Source organism: Rhinolophus ferrumequinum, chromosome 21 (assembly GCF_004115265.2).
Source record: "Rhinolophus ferrumequinum isolate MPI-CBG mRhiFer1 chromosome 21, mRhiFer1_v1.p, whole genome shotgun sequence".
In the NCBI taxonomy this organism is placed as follows: domain Eukaryota; kingdom Metazoa; phylum Chordata; class Mammalia; order Chiroptera; family Rhinolophidae; genus Rhinolophus; species Rhinolophus ferrumequinum.
Genome location: NC_046304.1, coordinates 50,459,742 through 50,485,813, shown reverse-complemented (window position 1 = coordinate 50,485,813; position 26,072 = coordinate 50,459,742). Strand labels below are relative to the sequence as shown.

The window sequence follows — 26,072 nt, the reverse complement described above, 5'->3', positions numbered from 1 at the left end:
GAAAACTTTTTCGGTATGTTCTTGGGTTCCAAAGAATCAGGGGCTGGAGTCATGCAAACCAAGCTTCGAACCTTTTTCCAAGTGAAAAATCTCCCGAACTCTAAATACAGATCACGTATTTCCAAAGAAAATTTAACGTCTGCAATGAGATATGCTGTACGGGTAAAATACACCTGGTATTTCAAAGACTATGTAAAATATAAAAAGATACAAAAAACTAAAAAAGTCTCATTACTTTATATTGACTACACGTTGAAACAGTATTTTGGATATATTCGGTTAAACAGAATTTAGGATCAAAATTCATTTCACGTGTTTAAAAAAGTTTGTAATGCGACTTCTAGAACATTTTAAATTACATATGTGGCTCTTATTATATTCCTATTGGGCCAAGGCATCGCCCGAGACCATTCTGCCTCAGGAAAGCGGAGCCAAAGAGAAAACAGTCTGCAGCTTTTGGTGAGGCTCTTAGGCCACACATTATTGTATCAAGTCCCCAGCAGGAAATTCTCCTAACATCCCACCGGAGTCACTCCTGCTGCAGGTTGACCAATTTTCCCTAACCCAGAGGGACACCAAGGTCAGGCCCATCATTCAATCCCTCCTACTCGTTGCTCATTTCCTTCAGGATCCTGGGGACGCTGTGCCGCCCCTCCTGACCTTCTTTTCCATAAACTGGCTTAGAAAGAGCAGGGGCCGTGTCAGGCCCACCAAGCTTAAAACCCTCCTCTACCACTTAGAAGGCATCTGCTGGACGAGCCACTTGGCCTCTGTGAGCTTCGTTTCACATCTGATGAATGAACAGGATGATACCAATGGCTGATGAAGCAAGGCTGTCCTTGGCTCCAACGTGACGAACCTTAAGACGACCACCTGATAGCGGCTGGAAGGCTCGCTCACCCCACAGAGCACACAGGCCTTGCCCCCTGAAGCCCGGCTTCCTTCTAAGGTTCTCCATTATTCCCCACTGGAACGTCTTCTCCCCAATTGACAACTCTGGAGGGACCAAAGCTCCCTCAAGAACAAAATAAGGAGGGGTTTCACAATGACTCTACCTGGCCAGGGGCCAAGACAGTGGGTTCAAATGTATATAGTGTGGTGATGGGATTTCCCCAGGTCCGGGGAGGAGAGGGAGGGTGACTACCGATTCAACATGCAAATAAGGCCCATGAATCCCCAAGCAGACAATGAGAATAGAAGCCAGTCCTGAAAGCAGAGACCTGGAGACCTGTGGGTCCCAGGCCAGTTATGAGAGGCCCAGGGGAAGGAAGGGACTTGGCTCTGGGAAGGGGACCGAGGTCAGTTAGCTGAGGGCACAAGGAAGAGTGAGGAAGCCGAGGTGGGAACAGCTTGGGGGAGCAGGAAGGTTTCTCAGGGCACCTCTGGCCTGAGCCCCAGCTGTCCCCTCAACTTGAGGTGCCCTTCCCACTCCTTGGCTGTCCCTCCCCCTAATACCTAAGAGCCTTTTAAGACTCAGCTAGTTCCCCCACTAGAGCACAAGGCCCACATGGAGAGCGACCTCCCCTCCAGGCTTCTATTGGTCCCTAGAGCAGGGTGGGGATATGACCTCCCTTAAAGAAGGCACGGTGAGGGCACAGAAGGGCGGACTCAGCCTCAGGGGTGCCCTGCTCTTCAACTGCCAAGGCCCACAGCAACCCAGGACAGGGTGGGGCAGGGCTCGGCCTGGGCCAGCAGGCACGGATCCCAGGGATGGCCCTCTCAGCTTGAGACCCCAGCCTCACCAGCTCAGTTTCAAGTTCAAGTTGGGAAGTTGACCTGACAGCCATCCTCCCCTACCTCCTGAGCTCAGCATCCAGCCTACCTGGCCCTGCCCCCACCTTGCTACTGGCTCAGGTGACCTCTGCCAAGGGAGGAGAGAACAATGAATCCTTTTGACAGGGAGTTGGGAAAGGAGAGATTTGTAGGAGCCGCCAAAGTGCAACATTAGCATGGGGTGGGAGAGAAAGCCCTGTCTGTCTCGCTGGCTCCGGAACCCCATTTCAGTTCCCAGAAGGGAGAGAGTAAAGCTTGTTTGTCAGAGAGCGTGGAGGCCCATGGTCCTGCCCTCAGCAAGGGGGGACCTGGCCAAGACTGAGGACTGAGGAGTCCCCAGCACTTGTTGGGGGTCGGGAAGGAGGTCTGCCCAGGGCCATAGGGGGCACGCCCGGCTGGCTGGGTGGCACTGCTCCATACTGGGTGTGGTCAGCTTAGATTCCTGATGGTAGCAGAAACCTGGCCCTCCCTGTGTGGCTGTCACCTGATACCAGGGGCCCAGGCACGAAAAAGCCAAGACAAAACAACCCGGCCCTGGACAGGGGCAGCCGGTCAGGAACACTCTGTTTGTTCAGGGCCTGGGGGTGGAGGAGGGTGGGCCTGGGCAGGAAGGGCCCAGGCACCCTTATCAACTGGCTGGTCGGTTTCACCAGGGGAGGGAGAGGCCTCAAGGGATTTTCAAGGAAGGGGTTTACTCTAACATGAGCTGAAGTCTGCTCGGAGCCACTTCCTCTCTATTGAGGTGTCCAGTGGGTCCCACAGTCCCCTTGCTTGGTCCTTAGTGGCCCTGTTGGCACTGCCAGCTGACTCGCCTGTCTTCCCAACATCCTGAGGACCCACCACACACCGCAGACGAATGCTTCACAGGCAAAGAAACTGAGGCTCAGGAGGTGACGTCACCGCCCTCAGACCACACAGCTGGTTGGCAGACGGCACCAGGGGTCCTCATTCCTAGCCAGTGCCCCCCACAACATGCTCAGGATGTGTGAGCCCTGGAGGCCTCAGTCTCCTCACCTGCAGAATGGGAATACCACCCATCTGTGAGCTGTCGTGAGGATGAGGCAAAGCGTGGTACGGCACCAACCGTGTGCCAGGCACCACTCGAGCAGTCTTACTCACTTAGCACACCAGCCTGGATGTGGACTGTTGTGGTGCCCACTTTACAGATGAGGAAGTGAAGGAGCAGAGATGTTAAGTGATATGTCTACAGTCACTCAGTGAGGAAGTGGCACCGTTGGCAGCTACACCCAGGGCATCAGGCTCCAGAGTCCCTGCCCCTAACCACCGCACTGCCTGGCCCCTCTGCTGCTTAGCAAAGAGCCCCTGGTGAACTGGAGTTGCCCATTTGGCAGCCAGTCTCTGGCAGAGGGTTCAGAGGATCTGTCCACAGACACACAGCTCCTTCCCAGGTAGCGAAGCCAAAGACACAGGACAGGGTACTCTCCGGCCCCCTGGGCCGATGGGTATCCCCGCTCTCTGAGGCCCCTTGCTTGGCATGGATGTTTGGGATCAAAGCCAATGTCTGGAAGCTGCTTGGGACAGGCACATGATGGCGCCACTGTCCCAAACACCCGCCCCCGCAGTGCCCTGCAGACTGGCACTTCCAAGATGGAGCCCTTGGAAGAGGTGACCAGTCGCCGGTCTGGTCTGGACACTGCTCGCTCCACCAGATGTGGGAACTCTCCAAATGGCTCACCCTCTCCTTGTGTGCGAGTAACTGCAGGCCCCCTGAAGCTTAGAGCTGCAGCTCTGTATTTCCCAGTGACTGCTAGGACCCCCTCACCTGAGGGTCCCAAGGATCCCCAAACTCAACCTCAAGCAGAGAATGTCTACAAAGCCTAGCTGGCTGACACTGTAGCCACTGGCCATGCATGGATGGCCTTTCAACTTGTACACTAACTCGTTTAATCCTCGCACCAACCCTATGGGGCAGCTTCTATCATCTCCATTTTAGAGATATGTGACTTGCTCAAGGTCACCCAGCTGCGGAACTCAGGCAGACAGGTTCTGGGGTTGGCACCACTAACCCTGGGGGAAACTGCCTCTTGGTAAATGGAGATCTCTGTTGCTATTCTGTCCAAATCAGATGGATCACTTTCCCTGAAACCTGCTCCTTGCCCGTCCTGGGCTCCCTATGCCAGTGCTTGGCACCATTGCCTACCAGGATGGAGAGCCCCCAGTCGTCTGGACACCTACCTCCCTGCCTGTCGCCTTCACTCTTATACTCCCACTGTCACCTGTCCCTCAGTCTCAGGCCCTAAACCGTTCTCTAATCCAGTGGTCTTCAACCAGGAACCAATTTACCTACCAGAGGGCGCTGGGCAATGTCCGGAGACAGTTTTGGTGGTGCCCCTTGGGGAGGGGAGGCCAGGGACGCTGCTCAGTGTCCTCCCCTCACAACCAGCCCCAAATGCCAACCGAGCCGAGGCTGAGACGCCCTGGTCTATTCATGCCTCATGTCCCGTGCCCCACCCCCACTGCCTGGCCTCCATCCAGTCGGTGCAATGGGTCTCCTTTCAGGAAACAAGGGCCCCAGAGTTCTTTTCTAAATTGCAAATCAGATCATTCACTCCCCTGCTCAAAATCCACCGTGGCTCTGGTGTGTCAGGCCCAGACTCTGAAGTTCTAGCCTCGAGGCCTCGGGGAAGCCTGGGGAGGGAGGGGCTAACGTGGGTGGCACTGCCCAGGTTCCCAAAGCTTCTAGAATCTGGCCTCACTCTCCAATCCCAACCCTTCAGGCTTCACCATTCACCCGGAGCCTAGATGAGACTCATCGACTCATAAGACTCTCCACTCCCAAGAAGTGGAACTTCAAACCCTCGGCTCCCTCCCTCCTACCAGACTATAGAAGTCAAGGAGGGCAGGAGTCTTGTCATCTGCGATCCCCACAGCCCCAGCCCTGGTCAGCACATACAGGAGATGATCAATGCAAGTTTCCTGCAAGTGAATGGAAAGAGGAAGGAATTCCAGGAGCCTCCCCACCCCCTCCCCTACAGGTCTGGGGGTGGGGTGGCCAAATGTGGAGACCACCAGTTGTGGGGCATGGTGGGAAATATTCCTCCACCCAAGTCGCACCCCAGCCTCACCCCACTGAACACTGGAACTTGGGACAGGGGTTCATCCCTCCTTGCTAAGCCTGTTTATCCGGTTTCCACTGAAATTGGCCACCTTTTCAGGGTGTGAGATCTGACATCACCAGGGGCAATGGAGGCACATGGGGATCACCCAGGACCCCCAGTAGGTACAGAGGTTCTGAGACCGGTACCCATGGGCTGCTCCCTTGGGAGCCCCAGGGGCCCGAAGGTTTTCCCATTCCCAACACCTGCACCCCATTTCCCGAGGCCCAAAAGCCCTTCCCACAGCTTCTTTCTGCCAGTGAGAGGAGGCGCTCGTTTAGGGAAGTCTGATCTCAGAGGCCAGCGGCCTCATCGCAGAGCTCCGTGGGCAGCAACACGTCCCACAGGTCAAGAAAGTCAGAGGAAGATGGCAGGGCATGTTGGGACCCCACCCACCTCGAGCAAGCCCCTGGGGGCTCTCTTGCCCTGGAGGATGCCTCTGAAACAGCAGCTGACGTTCCTGGATCACCGTGCCTCGCACTTAGATGATCCAACGCCATGTAATTCTTGTAACAAGCCTCTGCTGTGGGGGACGAGCACAGGCTTTCCCAGCTTTAAGTGGTGAAGCTGGATTTGGACTCACATCCTGGAGGGGAACCCAGGTGCTCCCCTTCCTGCAGGCCACATTCTGGGACAGAGGGAAGCTTGGGTACGGAGGCCAAGGGCCTAGATCAAAGCTGAAGTGAGAGAAGCTAATTACCCCGAAACGGCTGCAGATTGCTAGGTGGCCGCAATCCACGCCGTTCTCCTACCGTTTACAGGCCAGCTCTGCCCTTCTCAGGCACCAGCCCCTTTGGGAGTTTCTGGGACCCTCCCTGTGATCTCAGGTGACAGGTCACTCTGGCTTTGGGAGCCTTAGGAGCAGGTGTGGGGCTGGGGCAGTCAAATACCAACCCTGGCCAGTTCTCCCAGGTGCCTCTCCCCGCTCACCCAGGCCTGGAGCCTGCCAGAAGGAATCATGTGTTCTGCCTACAGCGAAAGCTGTGTTTTCCTTTGGGGGCAATTTGAGGGAGGGAGGGAAGAGCCATGTGGCCACTACCCCAAGGGACCTGACATCTCAGGAACATTATTACATCTTACAGGATTCAATGTCCTTTCACCTTTCCTCTCCCTCTTCAACAAACCTGTGAGAGATAGGCAGGATTGTTTTATCCCCATTTCACAGGTGGCGAAACTGAGACTGGAAGAGGCGGAGTGCCTTGCAGTGGTCATACAGCCAGTGAGACTTGGGACAAGGAGTCCCAGCTCCTGAGCCTCCCACTGGCCTTTCCCAGGAAAGCCTTCACCAGACCCCATTTCCAGTCAGATTCCCATAAGGCATTGCAGGCAGTGCCAAGTAAGTATCTTAATTCAGGTAAAGGCAACCTGAGCGCCCCGAGTCCCAGTCTGTGGGGAGGTTGATAACATCGTACTCACCATAAACTCCTGGTAGTGTGTCCCACGTCCCCCTTACCTTGTTAAACTGGAAGAGGTCCCGCTTAAGTCTCTCCCGCGCAGGGTCGTGTCCGGGCCTCAGAAACCGCCTCATCTTGCTTTGTATCCAGCCCTCTGGAGAAAGATGGGGAGCTGTTGAGCACCAGGGTGAGGCAAACTTGCAGCCCCAGAGCCCTGCCTGGCACCCAGTCACAGCTTGGCTGAGCCCAGGCCACTATGGGCCTCTCCCCCAAGCCCAGCAGGTGGATGCCGCTGGGCCAAGCCAGCTCTGCCATCTTCGGCTTCCCCAAGCTCCCTCTGCTCCATCCATGGAGTCTGGTTCCTGGAGGGATCTCGTACCTGGGGGCCCAAGGCTAGTTAGTGCTGTAAAGCTTGCTCCTGGCCACCTGTGGCCTTATATAGCTGGCGGGACAAGCTGGGGAGGGAGCCGTTTAGCCATTTAGCTTTAGAGGAACAGGAGGCCCAGAAGCCCTGAGGTTAATTAGCTTAATTGTTAACCTGTTTGCTGAAAAACCATCAAACTCCAACTAAACAGAAAGGGAAACTTCACAAGCCTCTCTCCAGAGCTGGCGGGGAGGTGGGAATGCAAAGGCTGTCCAGCTGGGCTCCCAGACCAGAACCCAGATGGGGGCAGGGGAGAGGCCGGCAATCCCAGGCCAGGGCCCAGTAGCAAGCTCTCAGGGAGCCGGCATCCCCGGGCCGACGCTGCCTTCTAACTTCAGGGAAGGCTGTCAGCAACTCTCGGCTTAGGCTGTTCCCACCAGCCACAGCTGCCAGGAACCTGAGTGGGGGAGCATGAAGAGCACGCAGTCAGGGGGTGCTAGCCCATCCCACCCCACAGTTGGGACCCATGGTAGACCTGGGTCCACCCCATGAGGCTGCTGGGGTCTCTGTAGCCGCAGCCCTGGCCCCAGGCTTCCCGACCTGATGGGCTATGCTCAGAAAGGCCCCTTTCCCAGGGGCCCAAGTGGAGGCTAATCAGGAGAAGAAATCTACTCCCAATACAGAAACCAGCTCAAGGCCCCCAAATTGTCCGCCCACTGCAGAATGCCTTCCCAATCCGAGGAAACTATTTCTGGATCATCCTTGGGGGAAGGGGGGCGGATCATCTGTACTCCAGCTTCCGGCTTCCAGTAGTTCGGCCTCCCACTGACCAAAGGACACCAAGGCCTGACCTTGGAAATAGGAACTCAGGCCCACCCGGGAAACACTATAAAGGGAAGAAAGCAGAGCCAGTACCCACCCTGGAGGAGCTCAGTCTGGGGTGGGGGCAGGTAAAGACAGGACCACGCAGGGTGCTGAGTGCTCTGGGTGGGGGTGTCCTACAGAGAAGAAAGTGTGAAGCTGAGACCGAAGGATGCTCTGAAGTTTCTGGCTTCTTGGGAGGTGACAAAAATTAAGCATCAGGCCAGGATTTTGCATATGAAAGGACCCCGTGTGATCAAAAACTAGGAGCTTCCTTTGAGGCAAGTGCATGGCAGAACTGGGGGGTTCTTTTGGCAGAGCAACTGAGGCTGGCCATGCTGGGATGGGTCACCCCACTTGGCACAGACACACATCCCATGGTATTCCAAATGCCACCCCAACTGGAAACAGACAGACACCAAACCTCAGAGCACCATTACCATCTGGGGACAACAAAAAGGCCACCACTTGCGGAGGGGTTGGGGGTGGATGTGAGAGGTTTGTGCTTTCACATTTTGGGGGAGCCAGGGCAGAGCAGGGAGCCCCACTTCCCCTCAGAACAGGAGGTAGTTGGGAAACTCCCAGGTGTCCACCTGAGCCGAGGCCCTGAGGGGATCCAGGGAACAGACATGGGACAGATCTAGAGGCTCCCAGGATTGGGAGTGAAAACAGACTCCAGACGGCGGCAACACGGGCCTCCTGGACAAACAGCTGAGCTGTGGCCGAGCATTCCAGCCTGGGGGAGGGCGCTCCGGGTCCTCGGGGTGCTTACCCTCCCTTCTCAGGCCTAGGTCAGAGGGTCAGAAGTTGGAGGAAGCTGGGAGCGGCGCCCTGGAGGGGGGAGGTTCTGCAGACTCCAGGGAGAGGCTGATCTGGGCTCTGCCCTGCAGGACCCATGCAGGCCAGGGGGTGGAGAGAAGAGGGCACAGGGCCATCTGTGCAAGGCCCCACACAGGAGTCCCAGGGGAGGAGATGCAGCTAGGAGGGAGGGAGACAGGATGTGGAGATGGGTGGGAGACACCCCCACTCAAGAGTGCAGGGTGGGCATGCCATCCACCCAAATGCCCCTTGGAACACCTGCTGCCTACTGGGCACTGGACCAGACCCTTGCGTGTTATTTTTATTACTTTTTAAACATTTTGCTCAAGTAATCCATGCTCACCATTGAAAAAGCAAACAATCTTGAGGAGAAAATCCTCCCTAAACCGCACCACCCAGGGGTAGAGCAGTGGCGTGTCAGTACATGTCCCGATCGCTCCTTTCCTTGGTCCCCTGTGAGCTGTGAACGAGGCACACACCTAAACCCTACCCCGTATTCCTCCACCTGCCGCCAGCCTCCCCAGGAGGGGAGCGGAATGTCCCCACTTGGCAGACAAGGACAAGGACCACAGAGGCCAGGCCACATGTCCAAGGTCACTGGAAGAACCAGCAGAACTCAGATTTGGCCCCAGGTCTGGCGAACTCCCAAATCTAAGGACTCTGGGAGGCAGCAAAGGATGGCTATGACAGGACAGGATGCCTAATTACACCCCTGCAGTTAAAAGGCACGGACACGTGCGTGCACTCACGCCCACATGCCTGCAGCTCAGAGCCAACGAAGCAGTTGGGGGGCTGGGCCGGGCCGCTGCTTGTGGAGTGCTGGCGAGGTCTGGCTGGGGGAAGCTGGGGGCCTTGCGTGGGCCTGCCGCCTGTTGCACAGGGGCTGGAACCCCTCTGATGTGGAGTGATGGAGCCGGGACCAAAGCGGGGCAGCCACAGCATCTGCTCCTCATGCCAGTCAAGCCCTCAGTGCAGCTCCTAATCCAGAACTGCTAAGGGCAAGGCATAAAAAGTGCCACCCCTTCTTGAAGGGTGACAGGCCTGGGACTGGCTGGACTCACCTCCAGGCAGACCCTCAGCTCCATTCACCCCAGACGAGCAGGTTCTCTACAGACAAGCTTCAGGAACCCAGGCCTGGAGCTTCCTAGTGTGGAATGGATCCTATCAACTCAGTCCACTCCTGGCGAAGTGGGGTGGGGAGGGGACATAAGGGAAAGGGCCCAGGGCTCGGTACCAACAGACAGGGCTCAACCACCACAGCTCAGCTTCTCTGCATTGGGTGGCCTCCCAAGGCAGCTCCTTGGGGCCCAGCGAGCTTGTCTGTAAGACGGGACACACTACCTCCTGCACAGGTCTGCTGGGAGGGATGGGAACAATGCCAAATGCCAAGTGCCCGGCACAGCTCTTGGCATGGAGCTGGCAATGTCCTAGGACTGGGGATACAACAGTGACAGACAAGATCCCTTATGTCACCAAGCTCACATCCTTGCAGGGGAGAGTGTGATGACTCACAAGTACACAAATTAGTCCGCGGGATGGTTTCAGATAGAGATCAGGGCCAGCAAGAGAATAAAGAAAGATGCTAAGATAGAGTGAACAGGGTTTGGTGGTTGGAAGGACTTGGTGACCATTCCCGGTTCTGGGCACATGCATTCACTGTGCCTTCTGCCCAGGATGCTTTGCCTACAGAAACTCACATGCCTCCCTCCCTTGTCTCTACTCAAATGTCCCTCCCCTGACATTCTCTCTCCTACTTCCCAGCTTTGTTTTTCTCCTTAATACTGGTTGCAGTGGCCTAGTTCACTGACAGATCCTGTTTATGACCCGTGCAACCCTCCACAAGGATATGCTTTCCAAGTCTTACTCAGGGACTCTGACCTTCTTTTTCACTGCAGCACCGTGAATGAATGAACGGAGGTGGTATAATATCTCCACCCAGACCTGAATGATAGGAAGTGGTGGCCGTGGTAAGACTCGGGCAGGGTGTGTCAGGCAGATGGAACAAACTGCGCTGGCGTGTTACAGGAGGATGCAGAGGGGCTGGGCACAGGCGACAAGGAGAGATGAGGTGGGTCGGGAAGGGGGGCCCTGGTGGCTCACAGCAAAGAGCTTCCGTTTGACTCCACGGGGAACCCACTGACAGTCCAGGGCAGGGGCCTGATGTGGTCAGCCCTCCCCTCCCCCACAACACGTCCCTTAGGCTAGGCCCCGCCTCGGCCGGTCCATCTGCTCAGCCGCCACCCCAGGCCCCATTCACCGCGGTCTCCGTGCTTCTGTCTGAAATCCCTTCTTGCCCTTCAAGCAGCACATCCAACATCACCTTCCGAAACAACGCCCTCGCTGTCTGAACCCACCCTGACCACCCTAACCTCAGCACCTGACCTCACCTTATACTAAAACGGTCCCTAAAACCACCGGGGACACAGGCCCCCATCCAGCTCTGAGAATGTCCTCCCCGTCTTGTTGGGCTGGTCATTAAGCTATTGGGAAAAATCAGAAGGAAGCTAAGTGGCCAACAACAGGGGGGCAGGGGAAGTATGCTTAGTGCCATAAGGGGGGCTTCCAGTCACGAGCAGGGCAGAAGACTAGTGACCTGGGAGCGTGTATGCTATGTACCCAGCAGTCAGGGCGAATCTGTTAAAAATATTTTCATGTGCAGACAACACCCTGGGAGCCTTAAGGAATTAGCGCTGATTTCTTTTCTTCTTTTGTTATCTGCCTCCCAGGAGGGTAGATAAGAGGATCAAACGGGAGAAGGAGTGAGGCCCAGGCAGTGGTCAGGTGTGAGGGCGGCTCTCAGCTCGCAGCGGGCACTCAGTCCCGTGGGGGCATCGCTCCCGCTCTCTTGGCAGCTGGGCTGCTCTCCGGCCAGTTAACCTGGATAGGGGAGAGGACAGCCCTGTGGACACCAAAGGGGCACAGAGGCAGGGAGTAGACTGGCAGGTGGAGGCAGCTGTGTGACCCAGGGCTCCAGGGTCCTGGGGTAAAAGGACCTGACTACTTCGTAGGCACTGACGGGGGCGCTGGCATAAGCTTCAACAGGAGGGCCTGTGAGGGGCTGGCAAACTCTCGGGTGCTGTACACCTTAGTGCCGCTTCTACGACAAGGGCAGTGGGAGAAGAGAGAGGCTCAGGAGTCCCCCAAGTCTGATGCCAAAAGGGTCTGAGGCAAAGTTCTGGGGCTGTAAGGAGCTGTGAGGGGCCTGGCTTCCCGCACTGGGGACGCCACCTGGCTAAAACACGACCCCTGAGAGGGGGACTTCCCAGGAAGGAACACCTTCTCCACCCTCCAAACTCTTCAAGACTGCCCGACCTTGGTCTCCGCTCCTGCCCATCGTGCCCTCTGCCCCTGACCAGACCCTGAGCCGCCCTCCCTGCTGGGCCTTGCCATTCCCTTTGGGGGTGGGCACTCCGGGCCACAGGCAGCTTGCTGACCTAGGGCTGCTTCTTACTCATTTTCCACCCAGGTCTGTGCCTTGCACGTGGCACTAGGCTGAGAGTTGTCTGTGGGCAGCTGATCGATCCCGAGATTTCCTTCCCTTCTCACTGCTCCCCATCATCCACCAGCCGGTGAGAATCAGTCTCCCTACACCATGATGCCCAGCGTGGAAACACATAGGAGAGCTGTCAACTTGGCAACAGGCGAGCAAATTCACACCCTTTCCCTGTCATCTTTTGCCCAGACCCTGGGGCCAGGAGACACATGGACCCTGCCTCACCCGTGTGTCTCAAGAGGTAAGTGAAGAGACAGTGGAGTGAGGGAAGGAATAACTACATGGGGGTAGGCCTGCCTTGGGCCCCCTACTATAAGCAGCAAACCTCACTGTGACCCAGGAAGAAGGGGATTCCCAGGCCAGACTGCTCGTCCCACACGGGCACTGTTTGGGATGTCTGGGCTAAATGGTCCTCATGAGACCAAGGCCTGGCCAAGCCGAGCCAGCCTGTCTGTCCTGGAGGTATATGGGCCAGCTGCCCAGAAGGCCCCTCAGTAACCTGGGCAGTTCCACTGCTCTGCTGGGAGAGGTGACACTCCATAGCAGGACTCTGGACATCTTGGGCCCAAGGGGGAGAAGGCTCCTGGAGCCACCTCGGTCCTCCAGAGGCACACACAGAGTGAGGTTGAGTCCCAAGCTCTGCTCTCCCCTCTGCTCATGTTCTCCACTGCCTGCTGCCGCCGAGGCAGCTGCCCTTCCTTCCCCGACATCCTGTGTGAGGCCTGTGTGTGGCTTTGGCCTCCACTCTGCGTCTACCAGGTGTGAGTTCACCCCTGCACTGCCTACCGAGGAAGAGATGTGTGGGGTACGGCTCTATGTGACTGGGGCCGCTACTGACCCCTCTGGCCTCTGTCCATGCCAACTCAGATGCCCACAGCTGCTTTGCAAGCACCCACGTTGCCCCGGGAAACCCAATCTCCCAGAGGCACTAGGCAGGCCCCTGGCCAGCAGCTTAGCAACCAAACCTTGGCTGCAAGGGCTCCTCGTGGAGATGGGACTCAGAGCTCCCAGACAGAGAGGGGGTGGGAAGAGAGGATTGTCGTCACTGCTGTTGTTAGGTAATATAAGCACGTTACATACCTCATCGCGTGTCATTCTTACAGTTATTTATGAAATAACCAATCCCAAGAGCTAGCAAGCCCAAGCAGTTAGTAAGAGTCCAAGTCCCTGAACTTCAACCTGACTGCAGAATCCTCCGCTCCGTCCACGCCTCTCTCCCAGGACAAAGGGACTGGCCAGGGGTGGGACCCCCTGGGTGGGACCACTGGGTCGGCAGCCAGAGCCTGCCCTCGCCCTCCCTGGCTGGATCCAGGTGAGCTGCCACCCCCACCTCCCCACCACCCATTCTAAGGAGCCCTAGGCCAGTCTCACAACCCCGGGAGGGTGTTCCCAGGGGGGCCCTCCCACCGCACCTGAGCCTCCTCCTACAGGGTTTCCCCGCTCAGCCTGGCTGAGAGGATGGGTGCCAAGTGAGAACACATGCAACACCACCCCCGTCACCCTTCTACGGGCCTTAGTCCCCTTCTTAATCCAACATCACACTCTCTCCAGGGAAGGGGTGGCTTGGATGTGGCCAAGCACAAGGAAAAGCAAAGCCATTGTGGGGACAAAGTGGACAACCTCCGTGGGGTGGGTGTGGGTAGGCCGCCTGCTCCTCCTGTCAGGCCCATTCCACAGCCTCCCACTGGCTTCGAAACTTGAACTGTTGTCCTAAGAGTTTCTAGAAGATGTCAGTTCCAGGAGAAAGGGGCTGAGCCTGTCCTGCCCATGATTGTATCCCCAGTGCTTAGTGCCCTGACACCTGGGAGACACTCAAATTGTATTTAGAGAACTTCCTCACCCCTGCGAGTCTGGGCTGGGGTGTGACCTTGTCGAGGCCTGCCCTGACCCCCTTTTAAAGCTGCAAGCTGCCTCCACCACGGGGGTCCTACCCCCTGCTTTAGTTGGTACTCTGTAGCTCATATCGCCTTTTAAGATGTTATTCCTTACCCGTATTTTCTGTACTCACGCTCCCCACCCTTTAGCATGAGAATCCTGTGATGACAGAGATCTTTGCTTTGTGTGAGGATTATGCCTGGTGTCTGAGCCACGCCACACACACAGAGGCACCAGTAAATACTTGTTGAGTGAATGAATGAACAGGTAGGGTTGAATGGGGATCAACCAGACTAAGGTCTTCTCCAGTTGGGAGCCACCAACCCCAGAGAACACTGGGTTGGGTCACCAGAGGGTCCCTCAGGGAACTTCTCCATCCTGCTCTTAAATCTCTGGCCAAGGCCATGGCCATGTGGACATCATGCCTGGCTTCCTGCTGGGGATACCTTTGTGGGCCCTGCCTCCGTCCAAGGCTCCAGGACACCCAGCTCCTCGGCAAAAAGAACCCAACAATATCATTAGCTACAAGAGTCAAACAGTTCTGTGCCCAGAGGTCCCTTTCATCAAACCCTGGGAACACTGAGTCAGGTATTTCGAGAGAAGGCTCCGGTCACTGCTGAATTCCTGAAGGGTAGAGTCAGGTCACTAGCAGCTTCCCTGTCCCCACGCCCAGAGGAGCCTCTCCTAGTTCAAGAATTCACTGTGGTTCCTGGGAAGAGGAAGGAGTGGAGTGACTCTTCAAAGGACCAGCTTCCTCTGGGAGGCAGGGTGGGGAGGGAAGGTCACCTCAAAGGAAGCTGGGCAAAGCCTCTTGGTGACAGGGCACAGGACGGAGGGTCTCCTGGGGAGGAGGGGCTGGAGAAGGGCTAGCAGAACCAGAGGCCCCAGTGGGGATGCCCTTCTCCTGCCCCTTACCCCACTTGTCCCTGCAAACTGCTCCTGGGCAAGGGAAGACAAATCTGCCACCCAGACCTGGCATGCCTTGACCCAGGAGGAACCCTGAGGGTGGTGTTGCCTGAGTGAGATAAGAAGGCCTCTCCAAGCTGACTACTCTGGATGAGGGCGTCCCAGAGGCCAGTGCTGCTCAAAGCAGCCAGCCCAGGAGCAGGGACCACCAGCCTCCCCACCCCCACTCAGGTGTCTCAGGAGCTACCTCTGACACATCTGGAAGGACCAGTAAGGCTGAGGAAGCCTTCAGGAAACCCGACATTACTCCTGGAGACTCCTGCCCAGGAATGGTCAATGTCTCCAGTGGGGTAGACAGGGGGTCACAGACTGACTGTAAAGGCTCCGAACTTTCCAGCTCCATGCATCACTTTCTCCTAGGGAGAGGGTCCTGGGGCCGAGAAGTCCTTCCCTAAATAAGGTTGAAAGAAAGCACTATGGAGTTCTCAGAAAATCTCCTAATGACAAGGAGCAGCGCAGGAATGTGCTCCCTCCCCCCATCCCCCAACAGGGTGCAGAATGTGTACAGTCAAGCCCTCCCCTGAGCAGAAAGCAGAACGGATTACATCGCCCCCGCCCCCAAAAGACCCTCAGCTGGGGTCTGGCCATCAGGCTTCACTCCTGGCTCTCCCAAGGAGCAGAATTACCAAGGGCCACTGGAACACAAGGTGAGGTTAAGAGAAGCCACTGCCCTTTACCTCTGTTCCTCTATTCCCATCCTCATTTTAAAAGTTCTGACCTCCAGAGGCTCTCAGAAATCATGACCCTCTCAGTTGGTTTCTGGACAGAGAAGCCCGATTCCCTCACAATCCATCAGGCATGTTCAAAAGGCCCAGACGTCTGCCCAAAGGCCCATAAGTGACCACGCTTGCTTTTTATGCTCTGCAGGGATGCTGAGAAGCAACCCCTCACCTGGTTCCAGCATGTGCCAAGCCACATGTGTTTGTAACATTTTTCATCTTGTCAACATTAGTGAAAAATAAGGCTGGCTGAGGCTTGGTAAGGTTAAGTGACTGAGCCAAGGTCGCAAGAAGAAAAATTGATCAGACACAATTCAAAAGTATACCTGAGAATCGAAGGACACTAAAACACTTAATGAACACTATGTCTGAGGAAAGACTGTGAGGCAAGAGGGAGAAGTTTTTCCCACTTATTTTATACTTTCTAAAAGGTCTCATCCCCCCAAACACTGTCCAGTGGTCCCCATTGAGACTGGCCCAGTCTAACTTCGGAAAAGAGGAGCCAGTCCTGGTCACAGCCCCCAGAGCCAGGTTTGAGTCCTGACTGCCATAGTGGACACTGTGCACAGATCAATTAAGGAAACAAAATCTGGATTCTCTGTCCATAAAATAAGAAAGTTGGACCATCTCGGAGGACCCTTTCTGGACTTCAGTTCACACAGACGCAACCTGTCTTCCTTAAAAGCATCTTCTGACCGTGGCTTTCCCTGTGCTGGGCCACAGCTCTTCTGTACTGCAGCTCTGTTCTTCCCACCTGGGGGTTTCCTGTCTCCCACATACACTCATTCCCTCTCAGCTCACTTCCTTGTTCAGAATCCCCTCTGCACCCTTGAGTTGTAAACTCTGCAGAGGACCCCTAGAGCCCAAGTTAAGACGCACTGCGTCTGGCTCAGGGATCCCCATGGAAGGGGCCTGAGTCTAAGCCCCACCCACCTCACCTGTCTCAGGTGAAAGCTTCAGGGGGTCACACAGGGCTCTCCTGGTTAGTCAGTTCTCCCCCAAGCCAAAGCTCAATGTGTCTACGAACGATCCAGCCGGAGCAAACCTTGAGCAAACTTTGCACACTTCCTTTGGCAAGGCAGAATTTTCCACTCCTAGCCAAGTCCCAACGTTCCACAGTGCAACCCCACCTCTGTCGTTGTGGAAAACAGACTAGGTCTCCGTACTGTCCCCTAGAGGTACCCAAAGCCGCCCGAGGCAGAGAAAGGCCCTAAGTCCCTCCCGCGGGCTTCCTGCGTCCGCGGATTACGAGACACAAAGGGCCGGTAGGAAGAGGGCCCAGATGGCAGGGACAGGGGCTAAGCCGCCGACGTAACACTCGCCGGCCGCCGCTGCCGGAGAGAGGACCATTGGAAACGCGCGTCGCCGGCCTCCCCCGCCAGGCACCTTGCACGTGGTGGGTCCCGGGGCCCGGGGACTCCGTCTCTGCTCGTGGTGACCCTCGCACCCAGCCGGGTGGGGCACCTGTTTCCCCACTCCCCAAAGCCAACACTACAGTGCAAACCCGAAACCTAAATTCTGTAATCGCGGGCGGATGAGGCAGAGAAAAGTTCCCAGTGGCACTTTCTACAGGTGTCTTTCTCCTAAACCGGCGGAGCGACTGGATCCAGGATAAGGCGGGCGGACCTGGGCGCAGCCCTCCGAGCCCCGCCCGGGGTCCCGGCCCTCCCCTGCCTCCCCACCCCAAGTGGCTGGTGCCCCGAGGGGGCGGGCCCGGATAGGTGGGCCCCGGCCCGCGCCTCACCTGGAACCCCAGGCCGGCCCCCGCCGAGGCCTCCGACTCCCTCGGCGCCAGCCGCTGGCTCTGCTCACTCCGCCGCCGGCCCACGGGTTGCTGGGCGGCCGTCTCCTTCCTGCTCACCTCCAGCGCGGCGAGCAGGAGGCGGAGCCGCCACTATTTACATAAAGGGCGAGCCGGCAAGGCCCGCAGAACCCCGAGCGCGGGGCCCCAGCGGCCCGGCCCCGCCTCAGTTCCGCCCCCCGCAGCCCTGCGCCGACGGGGCGTGAGCGCCCCCGCGGGGCGGGGACCGCCGTCCGGACCAATCCGCGGCCCCAGGCAGCTTGGGGCGGGGCCTAGGCCTGCGAGAATATGCACGAGGCGCTGCCGCCCCGCCCCCGGCCTCACCTGCGCGTACCTGGTCGGAGAACGGCTCGCCGCACCCAGTGTCCCGCCGCCTCCCGGAGGAAGAAATAGTTCCCGGAACTCGCCACGGCCCCGGGCCACCTCCAGGTCCGACTGCCCAGAGGAGCCGTCCCTCCACAACCCGGCCCGGAGCTGCTGAGGGCGGGGCATACCCCGGCCGGCTCTTCCTGAGAGCGCCCAATCCAATCAGAGGGTGACCAGCGGACACAGGACCAGGTTTCGAGACCTAAGAGCGAGGTGGCGTGGGGACTGGGGCGTCGCCGCGAGGCGCCTCCCCTCGAGGCGGGCCCCAAGCCTGGAACCCGCTTCTCCTAGTCCCTGCAGAGGTAGGCAGACGCCCGAGGCCCCGAGGGACACCAACAGCAACCAGAGTTTTTAGCACGAGGGAGGGGGTTAGAGCGACCAGAGGCGGGAGCGGAAGGGGCGCGGAGTCCAGGCCTGGGGCGCGAACGGCGCGCTCCCCCGCACAGCTCGCAGCGACTATGGCGCCTCTCAGCTGCCCTACCCAGATCCGCTGCCTTCAGGGAAGGGCTGCTGGACCGCTGGCCTCCCTCCGAGGACCCCTTTCAGAAAGCCAAGCTGACCAGAGGTCTGTGACTTCCCATCACCTCCGACGCAGGCCCCAGAAAGGTGCGGGGTTGTGTCCTGCCCTCCTGCGGGCTTCTTTTAGCTTTTGCACCGGAGAAAGCAGTGTTCTCTGAGGGTGGGCAAAGCAGGGGTGAGGTCCTGGGCGCCAGTTCCACCGACAACGGGTTGGGGGGGGTCTGCGCCCCCATATTGGGGCTGGGGGGCTTCTCCAGTATATCCAGCCACGGCAGAAAAGGGATCTATTTTTTAATGGCTTTGGCTTTATCGCATGAAGCAGGCACCTTCTCCTTTAAAGGCACAGAGTCCTCTCTTCTGGCCCACCGCGCTGGGTCTCTAAAATCTAGTGCTGAATTCCAAGGGGATCACTGCAAGGCGTCAGTCTTAGGCCGGGGGCTCTGAAGCGCTGCAACAGCCAAGTGTGTGTGTGTGGGGGGGGGGGGGCGGGGGCTCAACTTTGCTCTTCTGCAAGCATCAGACACCCAGGACCAAGGCCCAGACTAGCCCCTGCAGCTGCAGGGTGTAGGAGGCAGCTGAGATGGGCCCTGAAAGTAGACAGTCCAGGTCCCCAGCCCCCCCACCCCTTCCAACAGGCCCCAGGTCCTGCCAGAGCTGCACAGTCAGTGTTCCAAATCCCTGGGCAGTGTGAAGTCCCTGAAGCTGTAGAAGGAAATGTCGCCGTGATCCACCAGGGCAAAGATCAGAGGAACGTCCCCACTCTGGTAGGACAACTGCTTGAGAGTGCGGAGGTCTGGGACTGGCTCATCAAATCTGCAGGGACAAAGGTTAGACTGAGACCTGGACATCGCCTAACCCCAGGCTTTGCGACCCCAGCCCTCTGTGGCTCCCAGGGAAGGGAGACTGAGACAGGAGTTGGGAGTGCAAGAAGTCTGGCCCCTGGACTCTCCTGTCTGCAAACTGCATGGCTCTGATAAGTTCAAGAGAGACCCAGAGCCCTGGCTGAGTAAGGGGGCTAGGAAGAGTCAGGTTCTCCAAATGAGCCCAGAACAGGAGAGAGGCTACCTGCAAATGCCAGGAATGGGGCTGAGGACTGGGAAGCTTGGGTTCCACAGCACTAACTGGCTGTGTGGCCTCTTGTGGGTCACATAATCTCTCTGGGCCTCTGGATCCTCTCAGGGACTGACAATCTGTCGGGTGCTGTGAGGCCGTCCACTTGGTTCACATAACTGGCAGCAGCCTGGGGGCAGTGCTCGCTGGTCTCGTACCCACTAATGCACATCCGGGCATAGGGCTTGCCAGGGTTCTTCTTTTGGAACGTGGCCACAGCATCGGCCTGGTAAACATCAAAGCTGATTTCCAAGCCCCCAGACTTCTCCAGCAGCCTGAGGACAGAGTGAGAAACCTTAGGGAACTCTCCTGCTCCACCTTTTCTTTCCACGCCACCCTTTCCCTCTCCCCATTCCAGGAAGCAGCCTGTTCAGGGAAACTGAGGTCCTGCTGTGAGGTGTCGCTTGATGTGCAGGGGAGGCTCAGCTGCCCTGCTCAGAACCCTGGGGGGAAATCCACGCACTCCTCCCTCTCCCCTGGACACACATATTAGCCACGGTAGGGGTCCCTGGAACGACCCCTCAGCTTATACCCAACTTCAAATCCCAGCTGCCAACTCCTACTGGCAGCCAAAGTACTGTGGAGATGGGCACCACCTAGAAACTCACCGGGCACCTCCATCAGCAAGGTGTGTCGTCTGCAGCACCGAGATATGCTGAAGGGCTGCGGCTACAAGGACAGTGAAAACAAAGCGTTGGGGAGGGGAGTCCGTCATCTGTACTCCCTTGACATTCTCAGTTTGCCATCGTTAGGGGTCCCAGATTTAACAGCTTTTTGTTAGTATAGAGATTTACCATGTTGTTTATCCGTAACGTAACTGATCTGGGAGCCCTCGTCCAGTTCCTTATAATCTCCCATGTTCCCATAAGGGCTGGAAGTACTTCTGAATCTGTTACTGTCATTCTTGCTCTATTAGTCCCCTGTCCTTAACATGCAGGGCACACAGCAAGCTTTCCTTTTATTTGGTCTACGGATCACCTCCTTGTTCCCCTAACAGACTGGAGAGAACAGGGAGCACAGCAAGTTGGTGGCAGAGCTATCCCCACCCATCTGGTGTATGACATTAAGTAAGGATTTGTTCGGAGTTTTCATTGCTTTCCTGTCCTTTCCTTGGGCACTGACTCGCCATCTGTAAACCTTCCCACATGGGTCCTTTTGTCGCTTCCCAGGAAAACAGATTGCCCTGGTGGGTAATCCATGGGACAGCTCTCTCCTTCCCCATCTTTCTTAAGCTTTAATCGGTCTTGGGCAATCCGTGCCCCTTTCAAAGTCTTGTGATTCCTTAGCTGCCAGTGGCCTGTGGGGCTATGGCAGAGTGAGAGGGTACCTGGGGAGTCTGCCTGGCTGGGACTCAACAAGGGGGTGACAGTCTGGTCCCACAGGTGTGGGGGGCGGCTCTGGGTCTTCTGCAGGTGCCGCTTCTGCAGCAGCTGCTTGTACTCCCACCAGGTGGAGCAGCGCTGCACCTGGGCATCTGCATTTATGTCCTCCCAGAAGTGCTGGGCCTCTGCCTGTTGCTCCCGTTCCCGTCTGGAGAGCTTCTCCTTCCGCTGGTTCAGCTTCTGGCACCAGGACTCAGCATCTGTCTCCCGCCCTGCCACATTGGCCGGGAGCAGCTCTGGGGCTGGGGCAAGCAGGAGGGTGTGGCGGCCATCTGAAGCCAGGTTGGGGAAGGAGATCTGCTCAAAGTTCCAGCGTGGCTTACAAACCCCCTTGACCCCATTCTCTACTTTGCCGCTCTCCTGGCTGCACCCCACCCCCTCCCTGGCCATGCTGGGCTCTAGGGACCCAAGAAGCTGAAAGGGACCCGTTGGGCCCTCTATGGGGCTTGACTCCTGGGGTTTCTCCTCAGGGCATCGGATGTTCTGGTTGCTGGAAGGTGGGATGGAGGTTGCCAGGCTCTCAGGTGTCCCATCCACCCCCTGCAGGGGGTTCTCCAGGGCCTTGGGCTTCTTATTAATGGACCTGAGGGACATGGGGAGGAAATGCAGCACATCTGCTCCTGGCTAGTGAGGTGCATATGTCCTGTGGGTGCACTTCTGCCTCCTTGAGCCCTCAAGGGAGCTCCCCACGCCCAGCTCCTAAGCCTATGCTTTCTCCAAGGTCCCAAACACCAGCTCTGCCCCCCACAACTCCCTGGGGCGTGGCCAAGTGGGGAGCATTACCGAGAGCTGGAGCTCCTCTTCCTCTTGCCATTCCGATCCTCCAAGCACTGGGCCCTGCCGTCCAAGTTCAGCTGCCTCTCGTAAGGGGACAGGACGGAGCTGTGGGGTGAGAATGGGGCAAACAACAGATCCAGCTGCTCAGCCTGGTGCTCCTGGTGGGGTTTGTGAGGGGCTGGCCCAGCGGGCAAGTCAGTGGGCCAGGATCAGCCACACCCAAGGGCTAAGGCACCAGGCAGACCTGCCCACGGGGTACATCGGGACGGCCACAGGGGCCTGCCCATGCATCTCTGCCCAGGCCTCTGTGTGGCACCTGTGAACTGAGCTCCCTGGAAGCAGGGCTCCTGCAGAGCCAGAAGCAAATGATTCAACACTGGTGAGAAATATCAAGGACCAGAAAATGTAGAAAATAAAAATGAAAATAAAAACCCATGGATACCACTGTAACATTTTTGTTTCTTATAAACACCACAGTTTCTCTCCATATTTGGTTTTTCTAACAAGAATGACATACTGCTTTGTAGTCTTCTTGTTTTAGTTAATAATATATTATGGACATGGCGCCTTATCACTATAGCAGTCCTCCCCTGCCATGACTTTTTTTATGGCCCAAAGGCTGCACTGTCTGATGTGGCAGCCACTAGACAAGGAATTACTGAAGTTAAATCTATTAAAATAAAAATGAGAAACTCAGCTGTACAAGCCACATAGGAGTACACTGGACAGCTTAGACGTAGGACATTGTCATCACCACAGAAAGTTCTATTGGACAGTGCTGCTCGAAGGGACAAGCTAATTTGTGTGACTATGCCCTCCCTGTTGGACTCATAGTATGTTTCCAAGTTCACTGTTTTGTGTAAGCTCCCCACTAAACGCAAGTTATGTGGGGTAGTGATTTTGTTCTCTGCTGTTCCTCAGCAACAAGCACAGAGCCTGGCACCCAGTAAGTAATCAACAAATACTGTTGAATGAATGAACATTGTCACAGGTAAACGTATGCACACATCTATGACTATTCCCTTAGGATATATTCTACTTTCAGAAATTAAAGCTCTGTCCTAGAGCTTTGGTGACATCCTGGAAACTGCAAAGGCTGTACCTGTTTCCACTCCAAGTTTGAATGTCTCTGTGGCTCCGGGCAATGTTGGATTACTAAGGTGATGACCTTCAGAGGCCCCAGAAGGAAAGAACATCTGACCTCGCCAAAGGGATGTGAAACCCTACCAACTGTTAATTCCTTCACTCCTGCCTGCATTCGACAAATCTGCTGGCTCACTAAGTGCCTGGCCCTGTTGCGGTGCATTTCCATGCTCACAGTTAGCTGTGGGTGCTCAATCGTTATCTACGGAGTGAACAGGCTGAAGACGGGCCTCACTCTGATGACCCAGGAGAAGCTGAAATGACCCGATTGTCCCAACATGCCTCTCGGTAGATCATTTCCAGCAAAGGCCCACGGCCCGTGTCCTGAAAGCTGCAACTCCAGCCAAGGGCTCCAGGTTAGCAGAGGCCACTTTCCACTTTGGGGCTAGTCACCCAGATGCCAGGATGGGAACAAATGGGAGAGAAATAGGATAGGGATTTACCTTGGCTGGAATCGTCGAACCACATAGCCCAGTCTTTTCAGGTGGCTGAAGACCTCCAAAGAAAAAAAAAAAGGTCATACGTCCACTTGTGAAAACACGAAATAGTTTCTCAGGAAGAGAAGCCATTCCCCACACTCTTATTAATAAATGCCTTTCAGACTAAGGTCTCAGTATGGATTCCTGTCTCTTGCTTACCTTATTTTGGGCAGAAATGACATATAGCAGTTTCTTGATTTAAATGCAAATCCCAAAAAGCTGATAGCTGACGGGCCAGGAAAAGAACTATGTCCTAAAATATTTGGATACCAAAGCTGATGAGCGTGAAGCTCCTGATTACAATGTGGACAAGACAATGGCAGAAGGTGGTGGACATCCCCGCCCCTCCATTGACAGGGGTGGGGTGGGAGTGGTCTTTGGTAAAGAGCCACGTGTTCATCCTCCTGTCTCCATATCAGTATCAGAAATGTATGCCAGAATGTCCCCTATCTTGCTTGATCTTCAGCAGTCTTCAACATAGCTGACCACTTGTTCCTTGAAAAAAATCCCTTGGCTTCTGTGATGTCGCCTCTCCAGGTTTTTCTCTTGCATTGCTGGACACTCCTCCGTCTGTTTCTGGTCTCATCTTTCCCCCGGACCTCCACATGTTGGGGTCCACAAGGTCTCAGATGCAGCCCTCCACTCTGGCCACACACCCATCCAGCCCCCCTGGTTTTAAATACCATCCATGTAGTCACGATGACACTTAATGTCTCTAGCCTTGTGCCCCTCCTCCACTGTCTTCTTCCTAACACTCAGCTCTGAGAAGTCAATTGTCCTTTCGCTTGCTGATTTATCATCCATTGCCACCTCTAGGGTGTAGGCACCACGACAGCAGAATCCTTGCCTGTCTTGTAGCCCCAGCATATGGTTCTGTGCCTTGCACATCTTAGGTACATGTAAATACCCATTGTCTCAGTGGATGGGTGGCTCTTTTCCTGGGAGAGGGTGGCAGATACCTGGTACTGCAGGAAAGTCACAGTGTCCTCAGACAGCAGCAGCTGGTAGGCTTCCTGGATAGACAGCGGCAAGTCTTGATGGAAGAGCTGGATGGAGCCCTAGAAGTGGGGCCAACAGCTCAACGTGTAAGCCCTCCCTGCAGTGGCAGAATCAATGGGGTAACTTCTTGGCTCTAACATCTGTGGGAACCCAACACACACACACCCCACCCCCAAGCATCACAGCAAGAATATGACCAGCCAGGAAGTGGGGAGCAGCAGCAACACTAACACGGACTGGAATCCCTACTCCCTGTATATCATTATCCTCTTATGTTCTAGAAGTCAGGCTACAAACTTCCTGAATACTCAGTTGTGTATACTTCCCCCAAAAAAAGCCTCCCCCACATGTTGTTTGATCCCAACCCCTTCCCCCCCACCCTCCTGGGGCCCCACTCACACACTCCAGCAGATACAAGGCCTCCTCGGGGTGAAGCCGCTGCCTGCCCTGCTCCGAGAAGCCCATGGTTTGCCAGAATTTACCCTGTTTGGGACCCAGAGCAAATGTCACAAAGGAGCCAGAAAGGGCAGAGAAAGCTGGTCCCCTGTCCCTAAGCGCCGCCGCTCACCGCAGGAGACTTCAATTCCACGAACCCCTCTTCTGGTCTCCATTCCGCGGCCACCAAACTGCCCCTGGGGAGGAGTGGGGAGGAGCCCGTCTCAGTCTAACCGAGTCTTCTCGGTCGGTCTGCCCCGCCAGTCCCAGTCCCGGCCCCGCCCCCGTCCCGTCCCTCTCACAGACGCTCCACGCGCTCCTCTGCCAACAGCTGCCAGAGCTCCTCCCGGCACAGACGCAGCCGCTCGGCCTGGGCAGCCGAGCCGTCGGGGAGGAAGTCCTTGGGACCATGCGAGCGCTGGGGTAGCTTCTGGGACCGCGAGCGAGCGGCGAGGAGCTCCCGGGCACTGGAGGAGACGCGGGGTCAGAGTCAGGCAGTCGGGGCCGCCCGGACCCCCGTACCCTTCCCCGCGACCACCCCATGGTCCCCGTGACTCTCCCGGGCCGAGCCGCGGCGCACCTGAGCACGCGCCCGGCAGGAACCTCCACGGTTGCTAGCTCGGGTTCGAGCTCCATGAGTCCGCCGTCCACGCCTGCGCGTGCGCTGCCCATGCCCCGCCCACCGCCGGAACTTCTCGCGGCCCTAGAGCCCGCGGATCTGACCTCGGCTCCTCTGGTCTCCGGATCAACCCACCTGCTGTCTGCCTTCCTGGCTGTCCTGGGTCCTAGCGCCTGACAAAAAAAAAATTTGTGCCTCGATTCCGGGGGCAGAGAGCTTGCAGATTTCTGGATTTGTAGGAGCTTCCCCCTCTACTGTCCCTAGCCCTCGTCTGAGCTCCTCTCTAGTAAAACTTGAGGAACCCGGCATCTGAAAGTGTAGTATGAATAATAAAATTCGTGACGCTCCCCTCCACAGTCCTGGACTGCTTTAGTCCCCACCATCAGTCCCTACTAGAGGAGGGAAGAGGGAATTTAGAAAAGGAGAGCATTGGGTTCCCGAATTCCAGCTTCGCAAACTGAAAGCCATTGGAGGCTGTGAGGTGGGGTCTGGGGAGGCTCATAGTTCCTTCAGTGTCTTCCGTTGGGTCCCTTCGTAAGGGCTCGTAAAGCTGGATTTGGAGGGCGGGGGTGGGGGGGGCGGGAGGCGCTGTCCGGGCCACGATGGTGCTGAAGCGCCACCCCCGCCCGTCATTAGCACCTCCTCGAGGCTGGGGTCCCCGCCGCCGCCACCATGGGCTGCTCCGACACCGTCCGCTAGGTGGCACCATTGCTCCGACCAGCCGTTAGGTCGGCGACTCCGGACGCTGGCGGAGGTCGCTCGCTGCAGGAGTTCCGGGAGGGGCGACCGGCAAAGTGGAAAGGGGACTTCCAAAGTGGGGTCCACGGGTGTCGGTTCCCAGACCCCTTCACATCACGTGTTCTCTCTCACCCAGTCAGAAACCCTTCGGTCTAAACTCTGGAGCCCCAGGTCGCCCCCGCCCCACAAAAGGAACGTACGGGTACACGTTCTCGCCTACACAACCTCCGCTTCACCTGCGCGCATGCGCTGCTCGGCCAACTTCTTGGGTCTGCAGGGGAGCAATGGGGGTGGGGCCTGGCACGGATGGGGGCGGGGCCGCGG

General features: G+C 56.8%; 2 protein-coding genes across 9 annotated transcripts in view; both read right to left on the bottom strand.

Annotated features, from left to right (window-relative positions):
* Positions 1-17,640, bottom strand: part of LLGL2 (LLGL scribble cell polarity complex component 2) — a 33,358-nt gene extending 15,718 nt beyond the window's left edge. For 5 of the 8 annotated variants that reach the window (XR_004421321.1, XR_004421322.1, XM_033090422.1 and 2 more), the window contains exons 1-2: positions 17,125-17,340; positions 6,343-6,437 (exon numbers count right to left, since the gene is read on the bottom strand). Coding sequence is in view for 6 of the 8 variants with exons in the window: in XM_033090422.1 (XP_032946313.1) it covers positions 6,343-6,417 (75 nt within the window). In the remaining 2 variants the exon portion in view is untranslated. Of the gene's footprint in view, positions 1-6,342; positions 6,438-17,124; positions 17,342-17,505 lie in introns of those variants that run through there. The other 3 variants (XM_033090419.1, XM_033090420.1, XM_033090418.1) reach the window with 3 other exon arrangements.
* A 695-nt stretch (positions 17,641-18,335) lies between these two features.
* Positions 18,336-25,969, bottom strand: TSEN54 (tRNA splicing endonuclease subunit 54). Its single transcript, XM_033090424.1, has 12 exons — positions 25,650-25,969; positions 24,972-25,183; positions 24,694-24,858; positions 24,525-24,588; positions 24,356-24,439; positions 23,917-24,015; positions 22,922-22,974; positions 21,342-21,440; positions 20,504-21,141; positions 19,785-19,845; positions 19,335-19,451; positions 18,336-18,879 (listed from the first exon to the last, which is right to left on the bottom strand). The coding sequence occupies exons 2-12, from the start codon at positions 25,061-25,063 to the stop codon at positions 18,729-18,731; spliced, it is 1,623 nt and encodes a 540-aa protein (XP_032946315.1). The 5' UTR covers positions 25,064-25,183; positions 25,650-25,969; the 3' UTR covers positions 18,336-18,728.
* Between the last annotated feature and the right edge of the window lie 103 nt (positions 25,970-26,072).